At 37.2% G+C, this 21084-nt stretch overlaps 1 protein-coding gene across 6 annotated transcripts in view; it reads left to right on the forward strand.

The window, feature by feature from the left end:
• The window catches only part of MSH3 (mutS homolog 3), a 180774-nt gene that overhangs the window by 44007 nt on the left and 115683 nt on the right, over positions 1-21084 (forward strand). For all 6 annotated transcript variants that reach the window (XR_004624118.1, XM_034656443.1, XM_034656445.1 and 3 more), the window contains exons 9-10: positions 10348-10460; positions 13056-13170. Coding sequence is in view for 5 of the 6 variants with exons in the window: in XM_034656443.1 (XP_034512334.1) it covers positions 10348-10460; positions 13056-13170 (228 nt within the window). In the remaining variant the exon portion in view is untranslated. The remainder of the gene's footprint in view (positions 1-10347; positions 10461-13055; positions 13171-21084) is intronic.

Raw genomic sequence — 21084 nt, forward strand, 5'->3', positions numbered from 1 at the left:
ATTTACACATTTTGAGTGTATGAGTCAAATCAATTTTGAAAAATATATACATCAATATAAATGCCCCCCAATTAAGATGTAGAGCATTTCCATATTCCCAGAAAGTTCCCTATGCCTGTTTGCAGTCATTTGCTCCCCGCCTCGTCGTCCTAGTCTACATGAAGACTGATCCGATTAGGCTGTCTTAGAATTTCACATCAGTGGAATCATGTACTTTTATGTCCAGCTTCTTTTAGCATAATGCCTATGAAATTCACCCATGTTGCTGTGTATCAGTAGGTTTTTTAAAATTGTTCAGTAATATTGCTTTGTATGAGTATACCAAAATATATTCATCCATTCACTTGCTGAACATTTGTGGTTTTGCTTATGTTTGGTAAAGCTGCCAAGAACATTTGTGTACTAGTTTTTTTATGGACATGTTTTTCTTTTGGGTGAATACCTAGGGGAGTGGAATTGCTGGACTGTATGGTAAATATGTACTTGACTATCTAGGAGACAGCCCAACTATTTTTCAAAGTAGTTCCCCAGTTATATACTCCCACCAGCAGGGATGAAAGTTGTAGCTGCTCTGTATCTTTGCCAACTCTTAGTATTGCCAGTCTTTTAAATTTAACTGTTATAGTTAGTATGAAGTGGTGACTCATTTGGGTTTAATTTTTTTTTTTTTTGATGACCAGTGTTTTCATGTACTTACTGACTATTCGTATATTATTATTCTTATTATTTGCCCATTTAAAGAAATTGGATTGCTTTTCTGATTGAGCTATAAGAATTAGAATTCTTGGGGCACCTGAGTGGCACAGCGGTTGAGCATCTGCCTTCGGCTCAGGGAGTGATCCTGGCATTGTGGGATCGAGCCCCACATCAGGCTCCTCTGCTGTGAGCCTGCTTCTTCCTCTCCCACTCCCCCTGCTTGTGTTCCCTCTCTCGCTGGCTGTCTCTATCTCTGTCGAATAAATAAATAAAATCTTTAAAAAAAAAAAAAGAATTAGAGTTCTTTCTGCATTCTGAATAAAAATCCTTTGTTAGGTATATGTATAATGAATATTTTCTCCCAGTCTGTAGCTTGCCTTTTAATTTTCTTGATGACTTTAGAAAAACAGATGGTTTTATTTTTGATGAAAATCATGTTTGTCAATTTCTTCTTTTACGGTTAGTGCTTTTTGTGACCTAAGGAATCTTTGCCTATTTCAAGGTTATGAAGATTTTTTTATGTTTTCTGCTATAAGTTTTTTAGTTTTAACTTTTACTTTTGGCTCTGTTAAGTATTTTGACTTAATTTTGGGGCATAGTATGAGTATAGGGATTGGAGTTCCTTTTTTCCACGTAGTTACCACTTGTTTTCATATCAGTAGCTGAAAAGACTCTTCTATCCACATTGAATTACGTTGCTGCCAAAGGCTTTATTTTGAATTTAACTTTGAAAAGTGACCTAGATATTTACGTTCTTAAAGTAGATATTTTAGACAGTAACTTTCTAGAATGTCATTTTAAAAAGTGTGGTGCTTCGTTTTGTTTTTTGGTCTCAAAAGTTATTTCCATTTTAGAGACTTAGAGTGGATGGGATGGGAGCTCTAGAAACCCACTCTGCCAGCTTCTCCCTAATAGACCCAATTAGAGGTGAATATAAAATAGACGACCGCGAGTATGCACATGTGTCTTTGTCTTGTGTGAGAAAAATGAAGCTAAGGCGCTTGTGGAACATCCGGGAAAGCACATCAATAAGTATTGCACAATTGGTACAGTCTTTAGTAATCAATTTTAGAACTTAGTAACTTCTGTTGTTAATTTTTCTTTTTCTTTTTCTTTTTTTTTTTAAGATTTTTTATTTATTTATTTGACAGAGATAGACAGCCAGCGAGAGAGGGAACACAAGCAGGGGGAGTGGGAGAAGAAGAAGCAGGCTCCCAGCGGAGGAGCCCGATGTGGGACTTGATCCCGGAACTCCGGGATCACGCCCTGAGCTGAAGGCAGATGCCTAACGACTGCGCTACCCAGGCGCCCCTGTTGTTAATTTTTCTTATGTTTAACTTTAAAAAATAACCTGAGTATAGGTAAGACTTTCTACACCTTTTTGTTTTCTTGTCTTTGAAGGCTGCCATTTAAGTGTAGAATAGCTTGTTTCTTGTGACCTGAAAATGCTTTGCACTATTTAAAACCCTTTCAAGCATCAGAAATGGGTGAGATGGTTTTGGGGGGGGAGGTCCAGTGGTTTCTGAAATCACACATGAGCTTTTCCCCTCTTCACCTCTGTTCCCTTGGAGTGAAAAAGGTGCTCTTGGTAGCTACGGAGAATATTCCTTCCTGCTGACATGTTTTTTACTTTGTGGCTATCCTGCCCAATTACATCTGTTCTAAAGCTCTCTCCCTTTTATCCCTTTTCCTTTGAGTACACGACTACTCCTTTCTCTCATTCTTAAGTAGCGGTGATAGTAGCAGTAGCTGACAATATATTTTAGACACTGTTCTAAGCACTTTATATTTACTGACTGATTTGATCTGCACAAACACCCTGTGAGGGAGCTGCTGTTCTTTTAATACAGATTTTATAGATGAGGAAGCTGAGGCAGAGAGATGTCAGGTCTAGGGTTCTACAATTGGTAAGTAGCAGGACTGGGATTTGGTCCAGGCTTCCTGGCTCTGAAGCACATGCTTTCAACCACTATGTTATATGGCCTCTCAGGAAAAACACGCAAGGAAGCAACCATTCCCTTCCTTCACCGCTGTTTCTGGACTTAAAAAGGAGTCATGTTTTATAGCATAGTTGACATACTGTTTTGGTTAGTATTTCATGAAATTTTCATTCCTTTATAATGCACATTGCAGTTTGTATTTCTATCTCTGGCAGTAAAGTTTCTAACAAAAAGCATGTGTGTTTAAAACAAAGTGGCTTTATTTCTAAAGCTATTACTTTACAAACCGCAGTCCATGTGTCTGGTAGAAAGCACAGGCTTTCCTAGCATGAGGTTCTTCTTCTGGGAAAGCGTCTTAGAAGAGGTGAGTCTTGGCCCATTTCTGTATGAGAATGTGCGCAAACGGCTGGGGTATGGTATGTGGAGATGGGTGTTAAAAAGACCCATGTCCAGGGGCGCCTGGGTGGCACAGCGGTTAAGCATCTGCCTTCGGCTCAGGGCGTGATCCCAGCGTTGTGGGATCGAGCCCCCACGTCAGGCTCCTCTGCTATGAGCCTGCTTCTTCCTCTCCCACTCCCCCTGCTTGTGTTCCCTCTCTCGCTGGCGGTCTCTATCTCTGTCAAATAAATAAATAAAATCTTTAAAAAAAAAAAAAAGACCCATGTCTGCGATGAGGTGAAAGTTTAAGCAAGGATGGAGGTTTTAAAATGTTGTTCAAGAGGGTGGCTCAGTCGTTAAGCGTCTGCCTTCGGCTCAGGGCGTGATCCCGGCGTTCTGGGATCGAGCCCCACGTCAGGCTCCTCTGCTATGAGCCTGCTTCTTCCTCTCCCACTCCCCCTGCTTGTGTTCCCTCTCTCTCTGGCTGTCTCTCTCTCTGTCAAATAAATAAATAAAATCTTTAAAAAAAATAAATAAAATGTTGTTCAAGAGAATTCATCTTTAGAGATTTCCAGGGTCAGAGGAGATGAGCTGGGAGGTCATGACTCTGGGCAGAAATAAATGGCTTCTTGAGGCCTTTAGGGTTTTTCTGCTTCCATTCCCTCCCCCTTCATGCTTCCCTTTCCCTTTGGTTTCCCAAGTTCCGAGTACTCTAATCCTCCTAGTTTTCCTCACCTCATTGCGGAGAGAAGTACTCTTCTGTCAGGTTTGCCAAGACAGATTGGTGACTTTCTGATGCAGCTTTATCTTAAAGGGAAAAAAAAAGTAACAATCACTATAAAAGAAGAAAACGTAAAACCAAAAGTTGAGAAAAAGCTAGAGAAAGTTTTAGAAAGACATGAATTTCCCAGTACAGACTTCTTACATTAAGGTAAAACCTTTTCACACTTCTCTTCTTCTGAAGGGCACAGCCACCTTGCATACGGACTTGTTTAGTTCCTGGACCTTGGGCCTCTGTTCTGAGAACTCAAGGAGCTTGCACAGGGAGGGAGGAATTTCTCAATCCTCACTCTCACTCCCCAATAAGCCAGTCTTCTGTGGCTGGGTCTGGTGTGTTTACCTCTGCTCTCTAATCCTGCAGGGGCCCTAAATCTCCTTTTAGTTTTTAGTCCTGGGAGGAGTGTCCTCCTGGTCTCCGACTTGTACTCTGCCTGTCTCATCTAAAGCAGACTTACCAGCTAAAATCAAACTTTGGGTCTTCCTTGCCTCGGTTCCCTGTTGGCCATGTGGACTTGGGGAGAGGTTGCCAACTTTCTTAGAAGCTGTCTGTGTCATTGTGTCTACTTCCTTCTCTGGGCAGTAAAAGGTTACTTTTGTCATTTTGAAAATCCCTCATTTTGCAGTGAGTTCTTACTGAATTTTTTGAATTCGTGTAAGTGAATTTCATGTAAGTGAAAAGCTAGAAGGTAGGCTAGAATCAGGTGTGGCTGGACTTAGGATCTCTTCTCCTTTGTCTCTCCTCCTTGTGTTAACGTTCCTCTCATGTTCCACAAGGTGGCAGGATGGCTCCAGCCACTTGGTCCCTGTACTCCTGGACTCCCAGACTCCCAGGTTCAAGTCCAGGGAAATGGATGAACATCTCCTGGCAGCTCCTGCATAAATTCTGTAATCTATTCTTTCCTTCTCTTTCTCTTTTCTAATAAACAATTTTATTTTTTGAAGAGGTAGTATATTTTAGTGGTTCAAAAATGTAAGGGTATCTTAAGGATGTGGAGTGAAAAGACTTTCATCTCATCCTTTTTATTAGTATGAAGCACCTCTTTTTTCTTATTTAATGCTTTTTGTCCTGAATTCTGTCTTCCCTGATAATAAAATCTAGTTCAGTACTTTCTTTTTATTTACATTTCACTAGTATATCCATCTAGACAAGTTATTTTTTCAGCTATCCTTTTATTTTTAACCTTTTTTTTTTTAGTCTAGAACCTTTTTTTTTTTTAATGATTTTTTTTTANAACCTTTTTTTTTTTAATGATTTTTTTTATTATATTATGTTAATCTCCATACAGTACATCCCCGGATTCCGATGTAAAGTTCGATGCTTCATTAGTTGCGCATAACACCCAGTGCACCATGCAATACGTGCCCTCCTTACTACCCATCACCAGTCTATCCCATTCCCCCACCCCCTCCCCTCTGAAGTCTTCAGTTTGTTTCTCAGAGTCCATAGTCTCTCATGTTTCATTCCCCCTTCTGATTACCCCCCTTTTCTTTATCCCTTTCTTCCCCTACCGATCATCCTAGTTCTTATGAAGAACCTTTTTTTTTTTAAAGAGTTTTATTTATTTATTTGACAGAGAAAGAAAGACAGTGAGAGAGGGAACACAAACAGGGGTAGTAGAAGAGGGAGAAGCAGACTTCCCGCTGAGCAGGGACCCTGATGTGGGACTTGATCCGAGGACCCTGGGATCATGACCTGAGCTGAAGGCAGACGCTTAACGACTGAGCCACCCCGGTGCACTATTTCTAACCTTTCTGAATTACTTTCTTGTAAGTTTTACTCTTGTTTGTAGCACAGAGGTTTTTTTCCCCCTTTGTAATCCAATCTGAGATCAGCTCTCTTTTAATAAGTAAGTTGACCCCCATTTACATTTGTTGTTTGGGCAGATATATTTGATATTAGTTTGTCCATATCATTTTATTCTGTTTTTATATCTTGTGAAGAATCTTTATGTGGCCTTTTTCCTTGCTGTTTTTGTGGCTAGTTATTCTGATATTTGTCCGGTAATGGTTGTCATCGTAATTTTAATTTCGCATAATGCTCTTAATATTAGTCTTCCTATAGATCCTTACTATACGTGGTGATAAAATTAATGAATCTCATACTAATTCTAATATAGAGACATTGTAACTCTATTACATGGCCTGTTTTATTCACTTTGGATCTCTCTTGGATTTTATCCTCAGAGGAGAGAATTAATCACTCAGCAAGGAAGCTTGGAACTCAATCAGTATTTTTATTATCAGTAAGAACGCTGTCAGAAGAGGCTTTGTGAGTTTTCCTATAGCAGATTGTCAGCTTTTACAAGGCTCTTTTTGTCTATAAAAATTATGGTTTCTAAAGTTAGCATAGATCATAAAATTGGTCAGCTGACATTTGTTTGGTCACAATTGAACGTTAGATCAAGATCTTTGTAGGTGGTCTGTTACTCAGCACCAGAGAGTCATCAGTTTTATGTTCAAGTTGACATTAAAAGATATTATTGGGTCTGAAGTTCCTTTATTTTAGTGTGGGTTCCATACTTGTTGAGAGTTTTATCACCATTTAATTTTTCCAAAACAATGTATTTGGCAACAGAAAGGCATGTTACATATGAAAAGGATTTTTTAAAATTAGAAGTTTTAATTTAAAACAGTCCAGCTTCACATACCCCTTGTAATGACTGAGACTCCTGTTTTGACCACAGTCCCATCCAGCACAGAAGGGGAGTCACCACCCTGGCCAGGCCCAGGGAGGAGCATAGACTCTGTTCAGCCTCCTTTCCATTCAGGAGGCTTCAGCCCAGGCCACAAACAGCCTCTGTAGAGAGTGGGAAAGGGAGGGTGTTTTAAAATTTTTTAGCCTCAGGTCAGTTACGTGACCACAGTTGACTTCCTTAATTTTTTTGGTGGAAAGGTGCTTACTGTCCTCCTCTGACAGAGCAGCTGAAACATAGACTATTGGAGAAGATTTCCATTTCCTCCTTGTACTCTGGTCCTGCAGGGACTGCAGTATCGTTCCTGCAGACTACTGATTTCAGTCTGCATTTTGCCCATGAATCATTCTGAAAACCCTGTTGAAAATGAAAATACCCCCTCTCCCTTAACTCCTGTGAATTCAGATTTAACACATTTAGGGCGTGGGATCTATGCTTTTAATGTATGTTGCTGGCGATTCGGATGCAGGTCTTCCATGACTAGTTTCAGGAAAGCAAGATGGACAGTTCTGTGGTTCATGTAGAAGTTTTACTAAAATCCAGTTTGACAAATTTCTGGTTGGATATTACTCATTATGTACACAGTGTTTCAAGTAGACATTTGTTTCAAAGATAGTGATTTAATTTACCATAACTTTCTTCAATTAAGAAATCTGGCAAAACACAGATTTTATAACTCCAACCAGTTTGTGGGAAAAATGTTTGCATGAAGATGTTCAATATACAGATTGTGGAAGGATGAGTTTAACGCTCTTGTAAGGCTTCCATGAAAGCCTCAAGGATAACTGACAAGTCCATTTTTATCAAATTTAATGGGTTTCTAAATCCTTATCTGCTTATCAAACAAAACGTTAATTAGAACAGTAATTGAGTAACCAGCTGCCTCTTGTGTTCATTCTAGGAATTTGTACAAAATCACTGTGGAGCTCATGTAAGGTCACTCACTGCTTTTTGAGTTGCTAAATAATAACTTTGCTACAGGCTTCTAAAAATCCAGGTATTAAGGGAGTCTACAGGAAGATAAAAATTGATAAGAGATTTGTAATAGTTAGTCTGATACTCTCTCTCTGGTGGATTAAGGTGAAAAAATCCTTCTTTAGCACTACAGATGGGAGAAAATCCTCCCTCTTAGATTTCTTCCTGAATCAGCTTATGCTAGCCTCGTCTTCTAGTAGAACAGAAAAAGCCTTTGGAGCTAGGTATGCTGGCACAGATTTTCTGGGGAAACAAAACAAAACACTAAGAAATTAAGCTCATAACTTTAAGCAACAGAAAACATCATGACAAGTATGATATATCCCAGGATTATTCAGCATCAGAAAATATGAATAATATATTAAGAAATTAAGTGAGATAAAAGCCATGTGATCATTTTAACACAAGTAGAAACAACATTAGGTTAAGATTCAGTCATCCTTTATGACTAAAGATTCCCCCCCCAAACTGGGAAACTTACCAAACCTTAGGCCAGTATGTCATTTATTCCAAAACCTATAGCAAGCCTCATGCTTGAGAGTAAAACTGTAGAAGCCTCCCTATTATTGTCAGTGAGAAGACAAAGGATGCCTGTTAACATTACCTTTGTTCAACACAACCCAAAGGTCTTAGCCAGTAGTGTAATGAGATAGGAACAAGAAAAGAAGAATAGAAATTGTGAGGGAGAGATAAAAATACCTTTTCTTCCCCAGGTGATATTAATGCATACACAGACAATACAACACAAGAAATTGGAGTATTCAGTCCAGTTGCTACATATATAAATCGATAGGTTCTGTATACCATGATAACCCTCTAGTGAATATGTTTCCCTTCACAGTAGTATTAGTTTATAATATACCCAAGAGGGAGTACAACCAAGGAATATAAAACATGGAGAAAATTAAAGAATATTATTACATATAAAAGACNAGGTTCTGTATACCATGATAACCCTCTAGTGAATATGTTTCCCTTCACAGTAGTATTAGTTTATAATATACCTAAGAGGGAGTACAACCAAGGAATATAAAACATGGAGAAAATTAAAGAATATTATTACATATAAAAGAAAAATTGTACTATCTTTAGCAATAGGATATCTTGATTTATTAAGTTATTTTTCTCCAAATTAATTCACTTATATCCAGTCAAAATCCTAATAATATTAGGTTTTTATTAATTTGACAAGATGAACCTGAAATTTATAAAGAAAGCCAAAGGCCCATGAGTAGTCAAGACAGTCTTGAAAAGCAAGGTGTGGGGGCCTGGCCACAGATACTGATACCAAACCATGGGCATTACGATACTGTAGTCCCAATACAGAGATATACAAAAAGAACAGTGGCACAGGATAGAGAAGCCAGTAACAAAGTCACACATATGTAGAAATATGATATGCATTGGAGGCAGCAGTATGAAGTGGTAGGAAAAGATGGAATGTTCTATAGATGGTGCTTTGATCTTTAAGTGATAATCATATGGAAAGTCAGACTATTTCTAACTTCATACCATCCCCCAAAATAAATTCAGGTGAATTTAACTTGAAAAGCATCTTAAAAATTCACTAAAAAACATAAGTAATGAAATACTTAGCAGTACTTGAAAATTAAGAGAGGCTTATCTGTTTTCACGTATAAATCTTATAATACTGAGTGCAAAAGCAAGGTATAGGAGGATGGGTGTAATAAAGTACCACTTACGTAAAGTTTAAAACATGAAATAAAACAGCATGTTGTATAAAGGTGCTAAAGTACATTGCAAAGTATAAATACATATGTAGTAATACTATACACCAAATTAGAGATAGTGTTTACTTTTTCAGATGGTAGAGATGAATATGACTGATGAGGGANTTGATGAGGGGTGTGTGCAGTGTTTTATTAATTATTTAATGTAATGTTCTATTTTTTTAGATAAAAATGTTCTAAAGCAACATGCAACAGGTGTTAACATCAAGTGAATATCCAATAATAAAGAAATGGTTGAATAAATTACCGCTTTTACATACTATGAAATATTTTTCAGCCATTAAAAACAATTAGTTGTGGGTAGATCACTTTATGTGGAGGAATTTCCAAGAGTTACTGTTTATGAAGAAAATAAGATGCAGAAAAGTTTGTATGAAGTCATCCCATTTCTATAAAACAAGGACATGTATGAGTGTGTGTGTGTGTGTATATATATACATATATATGTATGTGATATATGCTTGTGTACGAACATATGAACATGAAAAAAAAATAAGGATTCGTTCTGGGCTGTTAACATGGGTTGGGAGTGAGGTCATAGGAAAGGAGAGGGGGCAGGGGGAATGGGGAGCCAAGTGAGACAGAAAATGAGAGAGAAAACATACTACCCAGCATGGATGATACGGTTTTGTTTATATACTTACTTAATCTCACACAGGCGCGCACGCGCGCTCATGCATTCAATTTTAAAGAGACTGTAGAACTACTTTAGAGAGTGAGATTTGACCTGGGGGAATTTACTACGTTTCAGTGGGGACTGTGGAAGAAGTGGATTTAGCAAAAAGATGCCATTTCAGAGAAAGATGTATTTTATGGGTAGGGTACTTATTAAACAAATGATGTGATTAAATTAAAATGATGCTTTTCCAGTTTTCTCCCTTTTGTATTTATCAAAGTAATTGACCTTAATTTCAGTGAGTTCTTGATAATCACAGTGGTAAAAGTAATTATATTTTATGAAATGGGACCTTTTATGAAATGGGGCCTTTTGACAAGGAAATTTGAAATCTTTTTTTTTCAACTTGGGGGAGAATAAAGAATGAATTTCTTTTTTTGGGCAGGCCAAGGCCTAAATATAGATAGTTCAAGATTCTGAATAATTATCTTTGAAATCTTCATTTTTTTTTCTTTTAGTGTGCGGGATGACAGAATTCGAGTAGAAAGGATGGATAACATGTATTTTGATTACAGCCATGCTTTCCAGGCAGTTACAGAGTTTTATGCAAAAGATGCAGTTGACATCCAAGGTAAATATTTTGTATGTGTTAGCCTTAATGTCCTCAAATTAACTGAGTTGTGATTTGGATAAAGGTGCAAGTTTGACTTTCAATTTAATGAAAACTAGGCAGTTACCAATAAATAACTGGCAAAAGTAGAGGCAAGAGTTCACTTTTCTTGCACTCATCAAAAGCACCTTGCATCTTCTTCCTTTGTAGTTATGACCATCTAGTAACTTGATGTTTTTGACATATTCATTAGAGTGTAAGTTACAGGCCAACCTTCGTTTTTGCCTCTCTTACAAAATGGCTCATTATTTTCTTTGCAATTTAATAGAGTATTTGGATAAATCTCCTGATAAAGGCTAGTATTTTGTTAGATTGCTTACCATAATTTAAATCCAGAACATTAATGACAGGTATTAATATGTTAAGTCACCATCTAATCTCCATGTCCTCAACCAGGTATCAGTGCTTGACTTAGTCTGTATCCCTCCTTCCCGCTGGTCCAGCTTACTCTGTTAAGGTTCATTTGTATATCTTTCGTATGCAGCAAGGCTTTCACCGTTAGACCATAGATAGATCAGTCTCCCCTTGGCTCCCTCACAGGCACCAATGTCTTGTTAGCATTTCTGTCCCCATCCCTTTTAATCTCATGGTGTCCAATTGAATCGAGTGTCTGAGAGGGTAACCCATTCTGACACAGTCTGCGATGTCACCAAGGGATTGTTGTCTTACGCTCAAGTAAAGACAAGACTACCATAAGCCACTTTGACATCACATTCATTTAGAAGTGTATGGGATAGGAAACCAGCTTGCCAGTGGGGGGCACTTGTTCCTGTTAGTGGGAATAGTCCACAGGGTTTGTAGCCTGGTAGAGCCCTTGAGAGCGAGCATAAGTCGTTGTGCAAACGGTTTCCCCCCACCTTCACCCCCTGCCAAGTGACAATTTGGCTGCAAAGACAGGAGATACTCGTCAGAATCTACCCAGGCATAGAGTCCATGTACTCAGAGAAGGCCAACATCTCTAGAATTAGGTGTTTATAATTCTTCTTAGTTCAGATGCAGTTTACTAGTTTCAGGTCATTCTTACCATATACAATGTTACCTCATAACACATTGGCACTTCATTTTTATCAGGTTTCCTGGGGAAAAGAGCTACAAAGTTAAAGGTGAAATTCTCAGAAGGGGGAAGAGTTTTGTTAACTCTTTCTTTACACCTTGGTTTTGTAAAAAGCCACAATAGAAATTAATGTACTTAGTATCACTGATGTATAGAGGATATTTTGTAATTTTTTAATTTCTGAAAGTAGTAAATGACTGTTGCAAAAAAAGGTCCAAACAGAGCTGTGCGTAAGGAAAAAAAAGTCCCTCCCCCCAAATCTCTAAGAGTTTTTATAGGTACAAATCCATACAAATAAGTATACATATATAATTCTATATATCATATAACTTGGATTTATTCTTTCAACTAATTTTTATTGACTGCCTATTATGCAAGGCATCACGCATACAATAAGGAATAAAAAAGACAAAGATTCCTGCCCTGCTGGAGTTCACATTCAAAGGGGAAGATACATACAAAAAAATAAGTTAGTGTGTTTGAAAGTGGTAAGTATTATGAAGAAAATAAGGCAGGGAAGTGGGAGAACTTTTGAATAGGGTGGTGAAGTAAGGCCTCACTGAGAAAATGGCACTTGAGCAAAGATTTGAATGAAGACTGAAGGAGTGTTGGGGTAAAGCCATACACACAGGTGAAGGAACAGTGTTTTCGTCAGAGACACCAGTAAGTACGACATATCTAAGTGCCTGGCATGTTTAAGGAATAAACGGAGCCTGGGTGCTAGAACAAAGTAAGGGAGAGAATGAGGAGGTGAGCTCAGAGATAAAGGGGAACTGGAAGGCAGGTTGTAGGGCCTTAAAGACCCCTGTCAGGACTTGGGCTGCTTCTCTCAGTGAGTTGGGGATGTTGGAGGATTTTTATAAGCAAAGTAGTCTAATGGTCTGATGTACATTTTTAAAAGGATTCTTTTGGCTGCTCTGTTGAGAATACCCTGTAGGGCACAGGGATGAAGCTGGGAGACCAAATGGTAAGCAGTATTCCTGCTGAGAGATAAGAATGATTGTACAACTTTTTTTCACCCACACTCAGCAGTATATTGTGGAGAGTTTTCTGGGTCTGTACAGAAAGCTGTAAGTCATTGCTGTCAGTAGATGCAAAATAATCTGGACTTACCAAAATTTATTTAACTATTACTCTCCTGATGTTCACTTAGGTTGTCTGTAGATTTTACTATTACAAAAGGTTTTTCAGCTCACTTCCTTGTATACACATCTTCGACATGCATTTTAGAGTACTTCTGGATCAAAGGGGATGGGCATTTTATATTTGAAAAAGTTGTTCTCTTGCTCTCCAAAAAAGGGTTTATTTCACCATCAGAAAATGCCCATTTTTCCATGACCTAGGTACTTGTAATCTTCTACATTTTTCCAAAAGGCAATTTTAGGAGGTATTGTCTAAATTATTATTTCAGTAACCATAAACTTAAGTTCCACTTAGCTTAAAGTTTGTTTTTAATAATGGTCAGCAATAACTTTAATGAAACTGTATATTCTGTTTTTTAGCTTCTCAAAGTTTTTCTGGCATCATTAACTTGGAGAAGCCTGTGATTTGCTCTTTGGCTGCCATAATAAGATACCTCAAAGAATTTAACTTGGAAAAGGTGCTTTCCAAGCCCAAGTAAGTGATTTCTCAAAAATTAAAAAAAGGGCTAGAGTTAAATTGAAAAAATTTCCTTTAAAAAGAAATTCTTGTTTTCTTTTGGCTTGAAGTTCACATGGGTTCATTTAGAAATAAGAGCATCTGAGAAATTTGACATTACTGCCTTTTTCTTTGACTGTTGGCTGACAGAAAGTTATCTTCTGTTTTCTACTGTGTGTCAACATTAAACCAGATGACTGAATATAATAAGTCCAGCCTTAGAGTGTAATTCATTCTCTCCATAATTCAGTCTATAAAAGTATTTCTTATATTGAATTTGGTAAGTACTGTACTCAGACAAGTTCACCTACTATTGATAGAATGTATTTTTTAAAGATTTATTTAGTTTAGAGAGAGCACAAGCAGTGGGGAGGGGCAGAGGGAGAAGGAGAGAGAGAATAGCGAATCCTCAAGCAGACTTCCACTGAGCATGATGGTGGGGCTCTATCCCAGGATCCTGAGAATATGTCCTGAGCAGAAATTAAGAATCGGCCGCTTAACTGACTGAGCCACGCAGGTGCCCTGATAGAATATTCTGTTTGGGGGCAAGAAAGAACTGGTATGTTCATGTGAAAAATATTAATATAAAAATATTTATAGAATCCTTATGAATTCTGTCAATTTGTGCTATTTAATATACTGAATACTAAAGCACAGTTAATTGGCAAGTAGTATTACGTGGAGTTAGAAAGTGGTATTAAAAAGCATTCATAAAACTTCTTATTCCTGGTTTCAGTTCTTATTTCATAGACCATAAAGTTGGAGATGAAGAAGATAGCTACCAACATAGCTTTTTAAAAGAGCGATTAACTTTGTGGAGTTCAGAGATTTAAAACTCGCAGTTGCCATTGTAGGAAGATGGTAGTTTAAAAACCAGTGGAATAATAAAAGGTAGTGGGAGAATTTCCTTGCCTTTCTGTATTTCACCTTCACCAGCCCCTGGGCTTTGGCTCTGTGAAGAATTAACCTTTACCATTTTGATGCTTGATAAGTAAGCTTCTTCCTGTTGTGCAGAGTTGGGTGGACAGAGAGGTGCTATCTCACTAAAATGGTTGAACATGAATTGGGGTACAAAGAGGTGGTACTGGTTTGGGGGTGTTGGGGAGGGTGCAAGAAAGGTCCCTTGTGCGTAGTATTTAGGATAGAACAGAACCTCGTTTCTCTGGAAGCAGTTTTGTCCTGTTTAAAATCAGTCTAAATATCCATCAACAGGAGAGTGGATTTATTGTGTTATATGCATGCAGTGTAATGTTATATAGCAATGAGAATAAATGGACTGGAGTTACATGTATCAATATTTTAAAGATTATATTAACATTATATTGAGCCAGAAATCAAATTACTGAAGGACACATGGTACACACCATTATATGAAGTTAGAAAAATGTAAAAAAGTCACTGTTTAAGTAGTGCTTAGGAATATTGCTTACGAATACATGCATATATAGGGAAGATATAAAACTTACATGGAAATGATGAACAACAAATACAGAAGAGTGATTTCTTCCAGTGGAGAAGGAGGAGAAGCAATGAAGGTTGGTGAGGGAAATGGCACAAGGGAATTCTAGTTGATGTTTTATTTTTTAACTTGGATACTATATTTATATATATATTTTAGTATGAAATGTTTTATTAAAAAGTATCAGCCTGGTATTATACCTCATCGGGTTGCACTTCAAGCTCCAATAATAGGAGACTTATTGCAGGTATTGATCCATATGGTTGCCTGTGTTGGAGCCCCACGAAGACAGGATGGCGAACTGACTACCATTTGACTTCTTTCTTCTTCGTGATAGGGAGCGCCTCTGAGTGAGGTAGAATTGGTGACTATAGCTTGCCCATTAAGACTTGTTTCTGTTCCTATATCACCAAGGAATGAAGTATTAATTTTGGAATAGAAAAACTTTAAAAAAAAATCAGGCTCTGATGTATATAGAAGTAGGTGAATTTGACTCTGAAAACATTATTGTGTCCTCCTTACATTCAAAGTAAAAATAATGCTGAATAGTAAAATATGTTTATTTGTACTGAAATTAAACTAGTTTATTTTTCAGTTACCTAATTTGATAAATTATGTGAAGCTGAACTCTTCTCATTTTGTGTTTGATGGTGGTGGTGGGCAGTGGTCAGGGAACTGAATCTGCTGACTTAGTATGTGTCTAATCTGCTGGTTGGGTGATCCTCTCTTGTCATTGCCGTACAGCCAGAGACAAAGATGGATATCTATAGTAAAACGTCCTCATATGGTATAAATTTTTATCACCCAGCATTTACCCAGCACCAAGCAGGGAGTCAGTAAATATAGCATTAATGGAAGAAAAGGAAAGAAGGAAGGAATTCTTTATCCTGTGATTGTACTTGTTTGGAAATTGCCAAAATGTCCTTGGGAGCCAAGATTAATGAATAAATGTGGTGATCAAACTGGTAATGTTGTTTTGCTTAAACATGAAATGTGAGTGATGTTATATGGATGGGATGTGATTCGACTTTGAAGATAATTCCAGAAGAGTAATTCCACAGTTATATTTTGGAAAAAGCATGTTGCGCTCAAAGTGATTACTTTGGAAAATAGCAATGTTCTCGTGTATTTAGAATTCAGTTATATTGCTTTAAAAGTTCATCAGCATGAGTATGATTAGATTTACTTGAAGAGCTGTGTTAATGGGGAAAAGCTAAGTTGCCTCGTATGGCAAATGCTTACACAAAAACTTTTGTGTATTTCATAAAAATCTTGATATGCATTTATTTAAAAGTGTGCCTTTACAATAGAATTTTAGGTTATTAGAGAAAATGCATATTTTAGGTATTCTCAAGAATGGATTGAGGTTTTATTAGGTCAGATTTTGAGGTTCCAAGTTTGTCTTGAGAGTTTAAGTAGGTTTGTTCCAGAGCAAAATCGTTTAATAGAATAAATAGAATGTAGGGGATATTAGTCATCATGACAGAATTAGCCTGATTCCCAGATTTATGAAGTTTTAAAGAAATTGGCATTTTTGTTGGTGTTGGAAATGAGGGCTTTTGTCATTTCAGAGGACTTTTTATTAAGATTGCTGTGGTCAGAACTTCACATAGGTTTTGGAAATTTAGAAAAGAGTGACAAAATCCATCCAAGGGAAACTGTAAGAGCTTTTTCTTAGAAAACTTATTATAACAGAAAGATAACATAGAGTGTTTACTTTCACTAGTGAAAGTGAATTTTATAATTATTTTGATGACCTCTAATGGGTAGAGACCAGAGATGCAGCTGAATATCCTAAAATTCACAGAATATCCCTTTACAAAAAATAATTATTTAGCCCCAAATTCAATAGTCCAAAATTACATTAAAGACACCACAAGAGAAGAAACTACAGACTAACATGAATATGGACATAAAAACCCTCAAAAAATACGAGCAAATGGAATCCAACAATATAAAGGATTATATATTATGACTATGGGATTTATTCTAGGACTATAGGTTTGGTCTAACAAATTGAAAGTCATTTAATGTAATATATTGTATCAGTATAATATATTGTAATATATATATAATGTAATATATTGTATCAGTATAATAAGAGATTAAAAACTACAGGAGCATCTCAACAGCCAGTTAAAGCTCCCTTTCATGATAAAAACAGTCAACAAACTAGAGCTAGAAAGGAATGTCCTTACCCTGATAATGGCCATCAGTGAAAACCTCAGACTCTAACATCATACTTAATGGGGGAAAGAATGAATGCTTCCCCTCTAAGAACAGGAATAAGAAGAAGCAGTGTTTTCCCACTTTTGTTGCATATTGTCCTAGAAAATCTAGTCAAGGCAATTAGGCAAGAAAATAAAGTAAAAGGCATCCAGATTGTAAAGGAAGAAGTAAAATTCTGCTATTGCAGTGAACGTGAAAGTATGTATAGAAAATCCTAAAGAATTCACGAAAAAACGATTAAAGTATGTAAAATGAGTTCATGAGGTTGCAGGGTGTGAGATCAATATACCAAAATCAAAATCAACTGTGTATCTATAACCTTGCAATGAAGAATCCAAAAATGAAAATAAGAAAAAAATTTCATTTACAATAGCATCAAAAAGAATAAAATATTTAATTCATTTAACCAAAGAAATAGAAAACCTGTATTCTGAAAACTATAGAACACTGTTGAAAGAAATTAAAAGAAGACCTGAATAAGTGGAAAGGCTTCCTAGGTTAGTGGATTCAGCAGACTTAATCTTAACTAAGATCGCAGTATTCCCCAAATTGACCTACAGAGTCAGCATAATTGTATCAAAATCCCAGCTTGGTTTTTTTTGCAGAAACTGACAAACTGATCCTAAAATTTTATGAAAACTCAAGGGCCGAAGAATAGCTTTAAGAATTTTGAAAAAGAATATCACCCATCACCGGCCTATCCCAAACCCCAACCTCCCTCCCCTCTGAAGCCCTCAGTTTGTTTCCCTGAGTCCACAGTCTCTCATGGGTATTAAGGAGGGCATGTATTGCATGGTGCACTGGGTGTTATACGCAAATAATGAATCATGGAGCATTACATCAAAAGCTAAGGATATACTGTATGGTAACTAACATAACATAATAAAAAATTATTATTAAAAAAAAAAGATAACAAAATTAGAAGGTTCACATTCCTGTTTGAAAACTAGCTGCAAGGCAGCATTAGCCGAGACAGTGTGGCACTGGCCTAAGGACGGACCTACAGATGAGTGAAATAGAATTGAGAGTCCAGAAATAAACTATTCATGTTTTATCAATTGATTTCCAACAAGGGTGTTAGAGCATTCAGTGGTGGAAACAATAGTGTTTGTTTGTTTGCTTGCTTGCTTGTTTTTTCCAATACAAGTCCCTGTGTGAACATTGGTTATTGTTTGACCTAGTGTTTTCTTGTGGTTCTTGCCCCGACCTCATGCNGAATCCAAAAATGAAAATAAGAAAAGAATTTCATTTACAATAGCATCAAAAAGAATAAAATATTTAATTCACTTAACCAAAGAAATAGAAAATCTGTATTCTGAAAACTATAGAACACTGTTGAAAGAAATTAAAAGAAGACCTGAATAAGTGGAAAGGCTTCCTAGGTTAGTGGATCAGCAGACTTAATCTTAACTAAGATCGCAGTATTCCCCAAATTGACCTACAGAGTCAGTATAATTGTATCAAAATCCCAGCTTGGTTTTTTTTGCAGAAACTGACAAACTGATCCTAAAATTTTATGAAAACTCAAGGGCCGAAGAATAGCTTTAAGAATTTTGAAAAAGAATATCACCCATCACCGGCCTATCCCAAACCCCAACCCCCCTCCCCTCTGAAGCCCTCAGTTTGTTTCCCTGNTTTTGTCCAGTTTTCTAATCGTTTATGGTTAGACGGCAGTTCTCGTGCATTTAATCTTTTATGAGTGAAAACAGAAGTCAGGTACCATAATTGAACATCACACATAAACAACAGGAGAAGGAGATGTGTGAGGTCACAGCAGCTATCCAGAACAATGCCTGTGTTCTAAAGCTTCCAGAAAATTAATTTCACTTATAATTAAAAGAAAAAGAACCAAATTCAAATCTTATACAAAATTATAAGAAGAAACACAATAAGGAGCCGGATAACGTCCTTACAGAAAATGAATGCATGCCGGAAAGATGCCCACAAATGAAATAGAAACTGTAACCTGCCTCTTCAAAATGAGCTAAAAGACATTAAGGAAATGATACTGGGGGTGAAAGAACAAATGAGAATGAGAAATAGGAAAGCTTCGAAATGAGATGATAGGATTGAAGAATGAACTGTGTATTCAAGAAAAAGATCACTTTAGGAGTGAAGAGTAAACTAGAAGGGATATTGAAGTGAATAAACACAGCATATATACTTGAACTAGAATTCGAAAAGAAATGTGCAAAAATAATGGTTAACATAGCAGACTCGATGAGACAACCATCCTTAGAAAGATCTACTTGCAAGCTTGACCCTTCATCTGGGAAAGTATCCAGCATTTTCTGATAAGAATGGCTGGCTCACTGTCCCTCAACTTGGCAAAGAACATGGTTTATGCTACTACTTGCTTGTTTCAGGGAGCTGTAATTTTGGTACATGTAAGGGAGAAGATGCGTGTGTGACCAGCTTCCAGTACAAACCCTAGGTGCTGAGTCTCTAATGTTGCTTCTCTGGTGGACATTTCACACATGTCATCACAACTCACAGCTGGGGAAATTAAGCACACCCCATGTGACTCCACCAGGAGAGGGCTCTTAGAAGCTTCTGCTTAGTTTCCTCCAGACTTTGCCTTATGTATCTTTTCCCTTTTCTGATTTTGCTTTGCATCCTTTCACTATAATAAATCATAGCTGTGAGTACCGCTATATTCAGAGTCCTGTGTGTCGTCCTAGAGAATCACCGTGAGGACTCATTATATACCTTTCTTTTTATTTTCCTCTTGGCAGCTGTTAGGAATGTAAAGATGGTCATTTTGTTTAGTTACAAATCAATTAGAAGTGAATCTGCAATAAAACAAGTTTTGTAATACATAATTTGTAACTCATAAGTTAAATTAACCCTGAAAAGTTTTGACAAATGGCGAGTGTCTGAATTCTGAAAACTGTACATAGAGAACTGTTTTCCGCTATAGATTTCACGTGTAACGTGGTAGTTGGGTGGGGTTTTTTTGTCTGTTTCAANTTTTGTCTGTTTCAGTTTTCAAATTATATTTAAATAGGGTCTTTGTAAGGGGTTGGTCTTTCAGATAAGATCTGCACCTTTAACTGCCTCTCTCTATATCAGAAAGACTGGTTTTCACTTTTTAAAAAAACTAGAGTAGGAATGATATAGAATCTTAAATTTTGCTGACAAGTTTTCAGCAAGAACATTTTCCTCCCGTTATAACACTTGAGGGGGAAAAAAAAGCATTTGTATTTTTTTGTTGTCTGAAATATTAATGAAGTATTTTCCCATGTTACTTGTAGGATTTTCATCCAGGTTCACACAGCATGAATTCTAGCCAGGCATTGCTTAGGAGGTTCATTTCAAAGCATATAAAGTTTGGCTTTTTCCAGAAGGATAAATAATTTAGAATTGCTTGAGTATTTCAGATGAGTGATCATATACTGTTGAATTCCTAAGAATGCTGGCAGATAGAGCCCTGAGTTCAAAAAAAGATCTAATTCCTAATGAAAATAGGCACTGAGAGAAGGAAATTTCTTTTGTATTTGGGAAGAAGAGTCCCAACTCCAGAATACACTATCAACCAAGCTTGGNAAGCTTGAGGAAACCCAAAATCATATTTAGTTCTTGGGGTGCCTGGGTGGCTCCGATGGTTGAGTGTCTGCCTTCAGCTCAGGTCATGATCTCAGGGTCCTGGAATAGAGCACTGAGCTGGGCTTCCCGCTCAGCGGGGATTCTGCTTCTCCCTCTCCCTCTACTGCTCCCCGCTGCTTGTGCTCTCTCACTTTCTCTCTCTGTCAAATAAATAAGTAAAATCTTANAACCCAAAATCATATTTAGTTCTTGGGGTGCCTGGGTGGCTCCGATGGTTGAGTGTCTGCCTTCAGCTCAGGTCATGATCTCAGGGTCCTGGAATAGAGCACTGAGCTGGGCTTCCCGCTCAGCGGGGATTCTGCTTCTCCCTCTCCCTCTACTGCTCCGCGCTGCTTGTGCTCTCTCACTTTCTCTCTCTGTCAAATAAATAAGTAAAATCTTAAAAAAAAAAAAAGAAAGCATATTTAGTTCTTATGTTGCTTGATAATTATTGTTCCATAGGAATCATTCCAATATTGCCCAGTGGTTGATCTTTTTTATTAAAATCAATGCAGACGGCAGTTTTAAATAAACTCTTTTCTTCTCACTATGTCTACTTTGAGATCCAGGGGACTTGTTTAGTAAGGGAAAAAAATGAAAACAAAATAAACTACATGCGC

This window comes from Ailuropoda melanoleuca, chromosome 3 (genome assembly GCF_002007445.2).
Source record: "Ailuropoda melanoleuca isolate Jingjing chromosome 3, ASM200744v2, whole genome shotgun sequence".
Taxonomy (NCBI): Eukaryota; Metazoa; Chordata; class Mammalia; order Carnivora; family Ursidae; genus Ailuropoda; species Ailuropoda melanoleuca.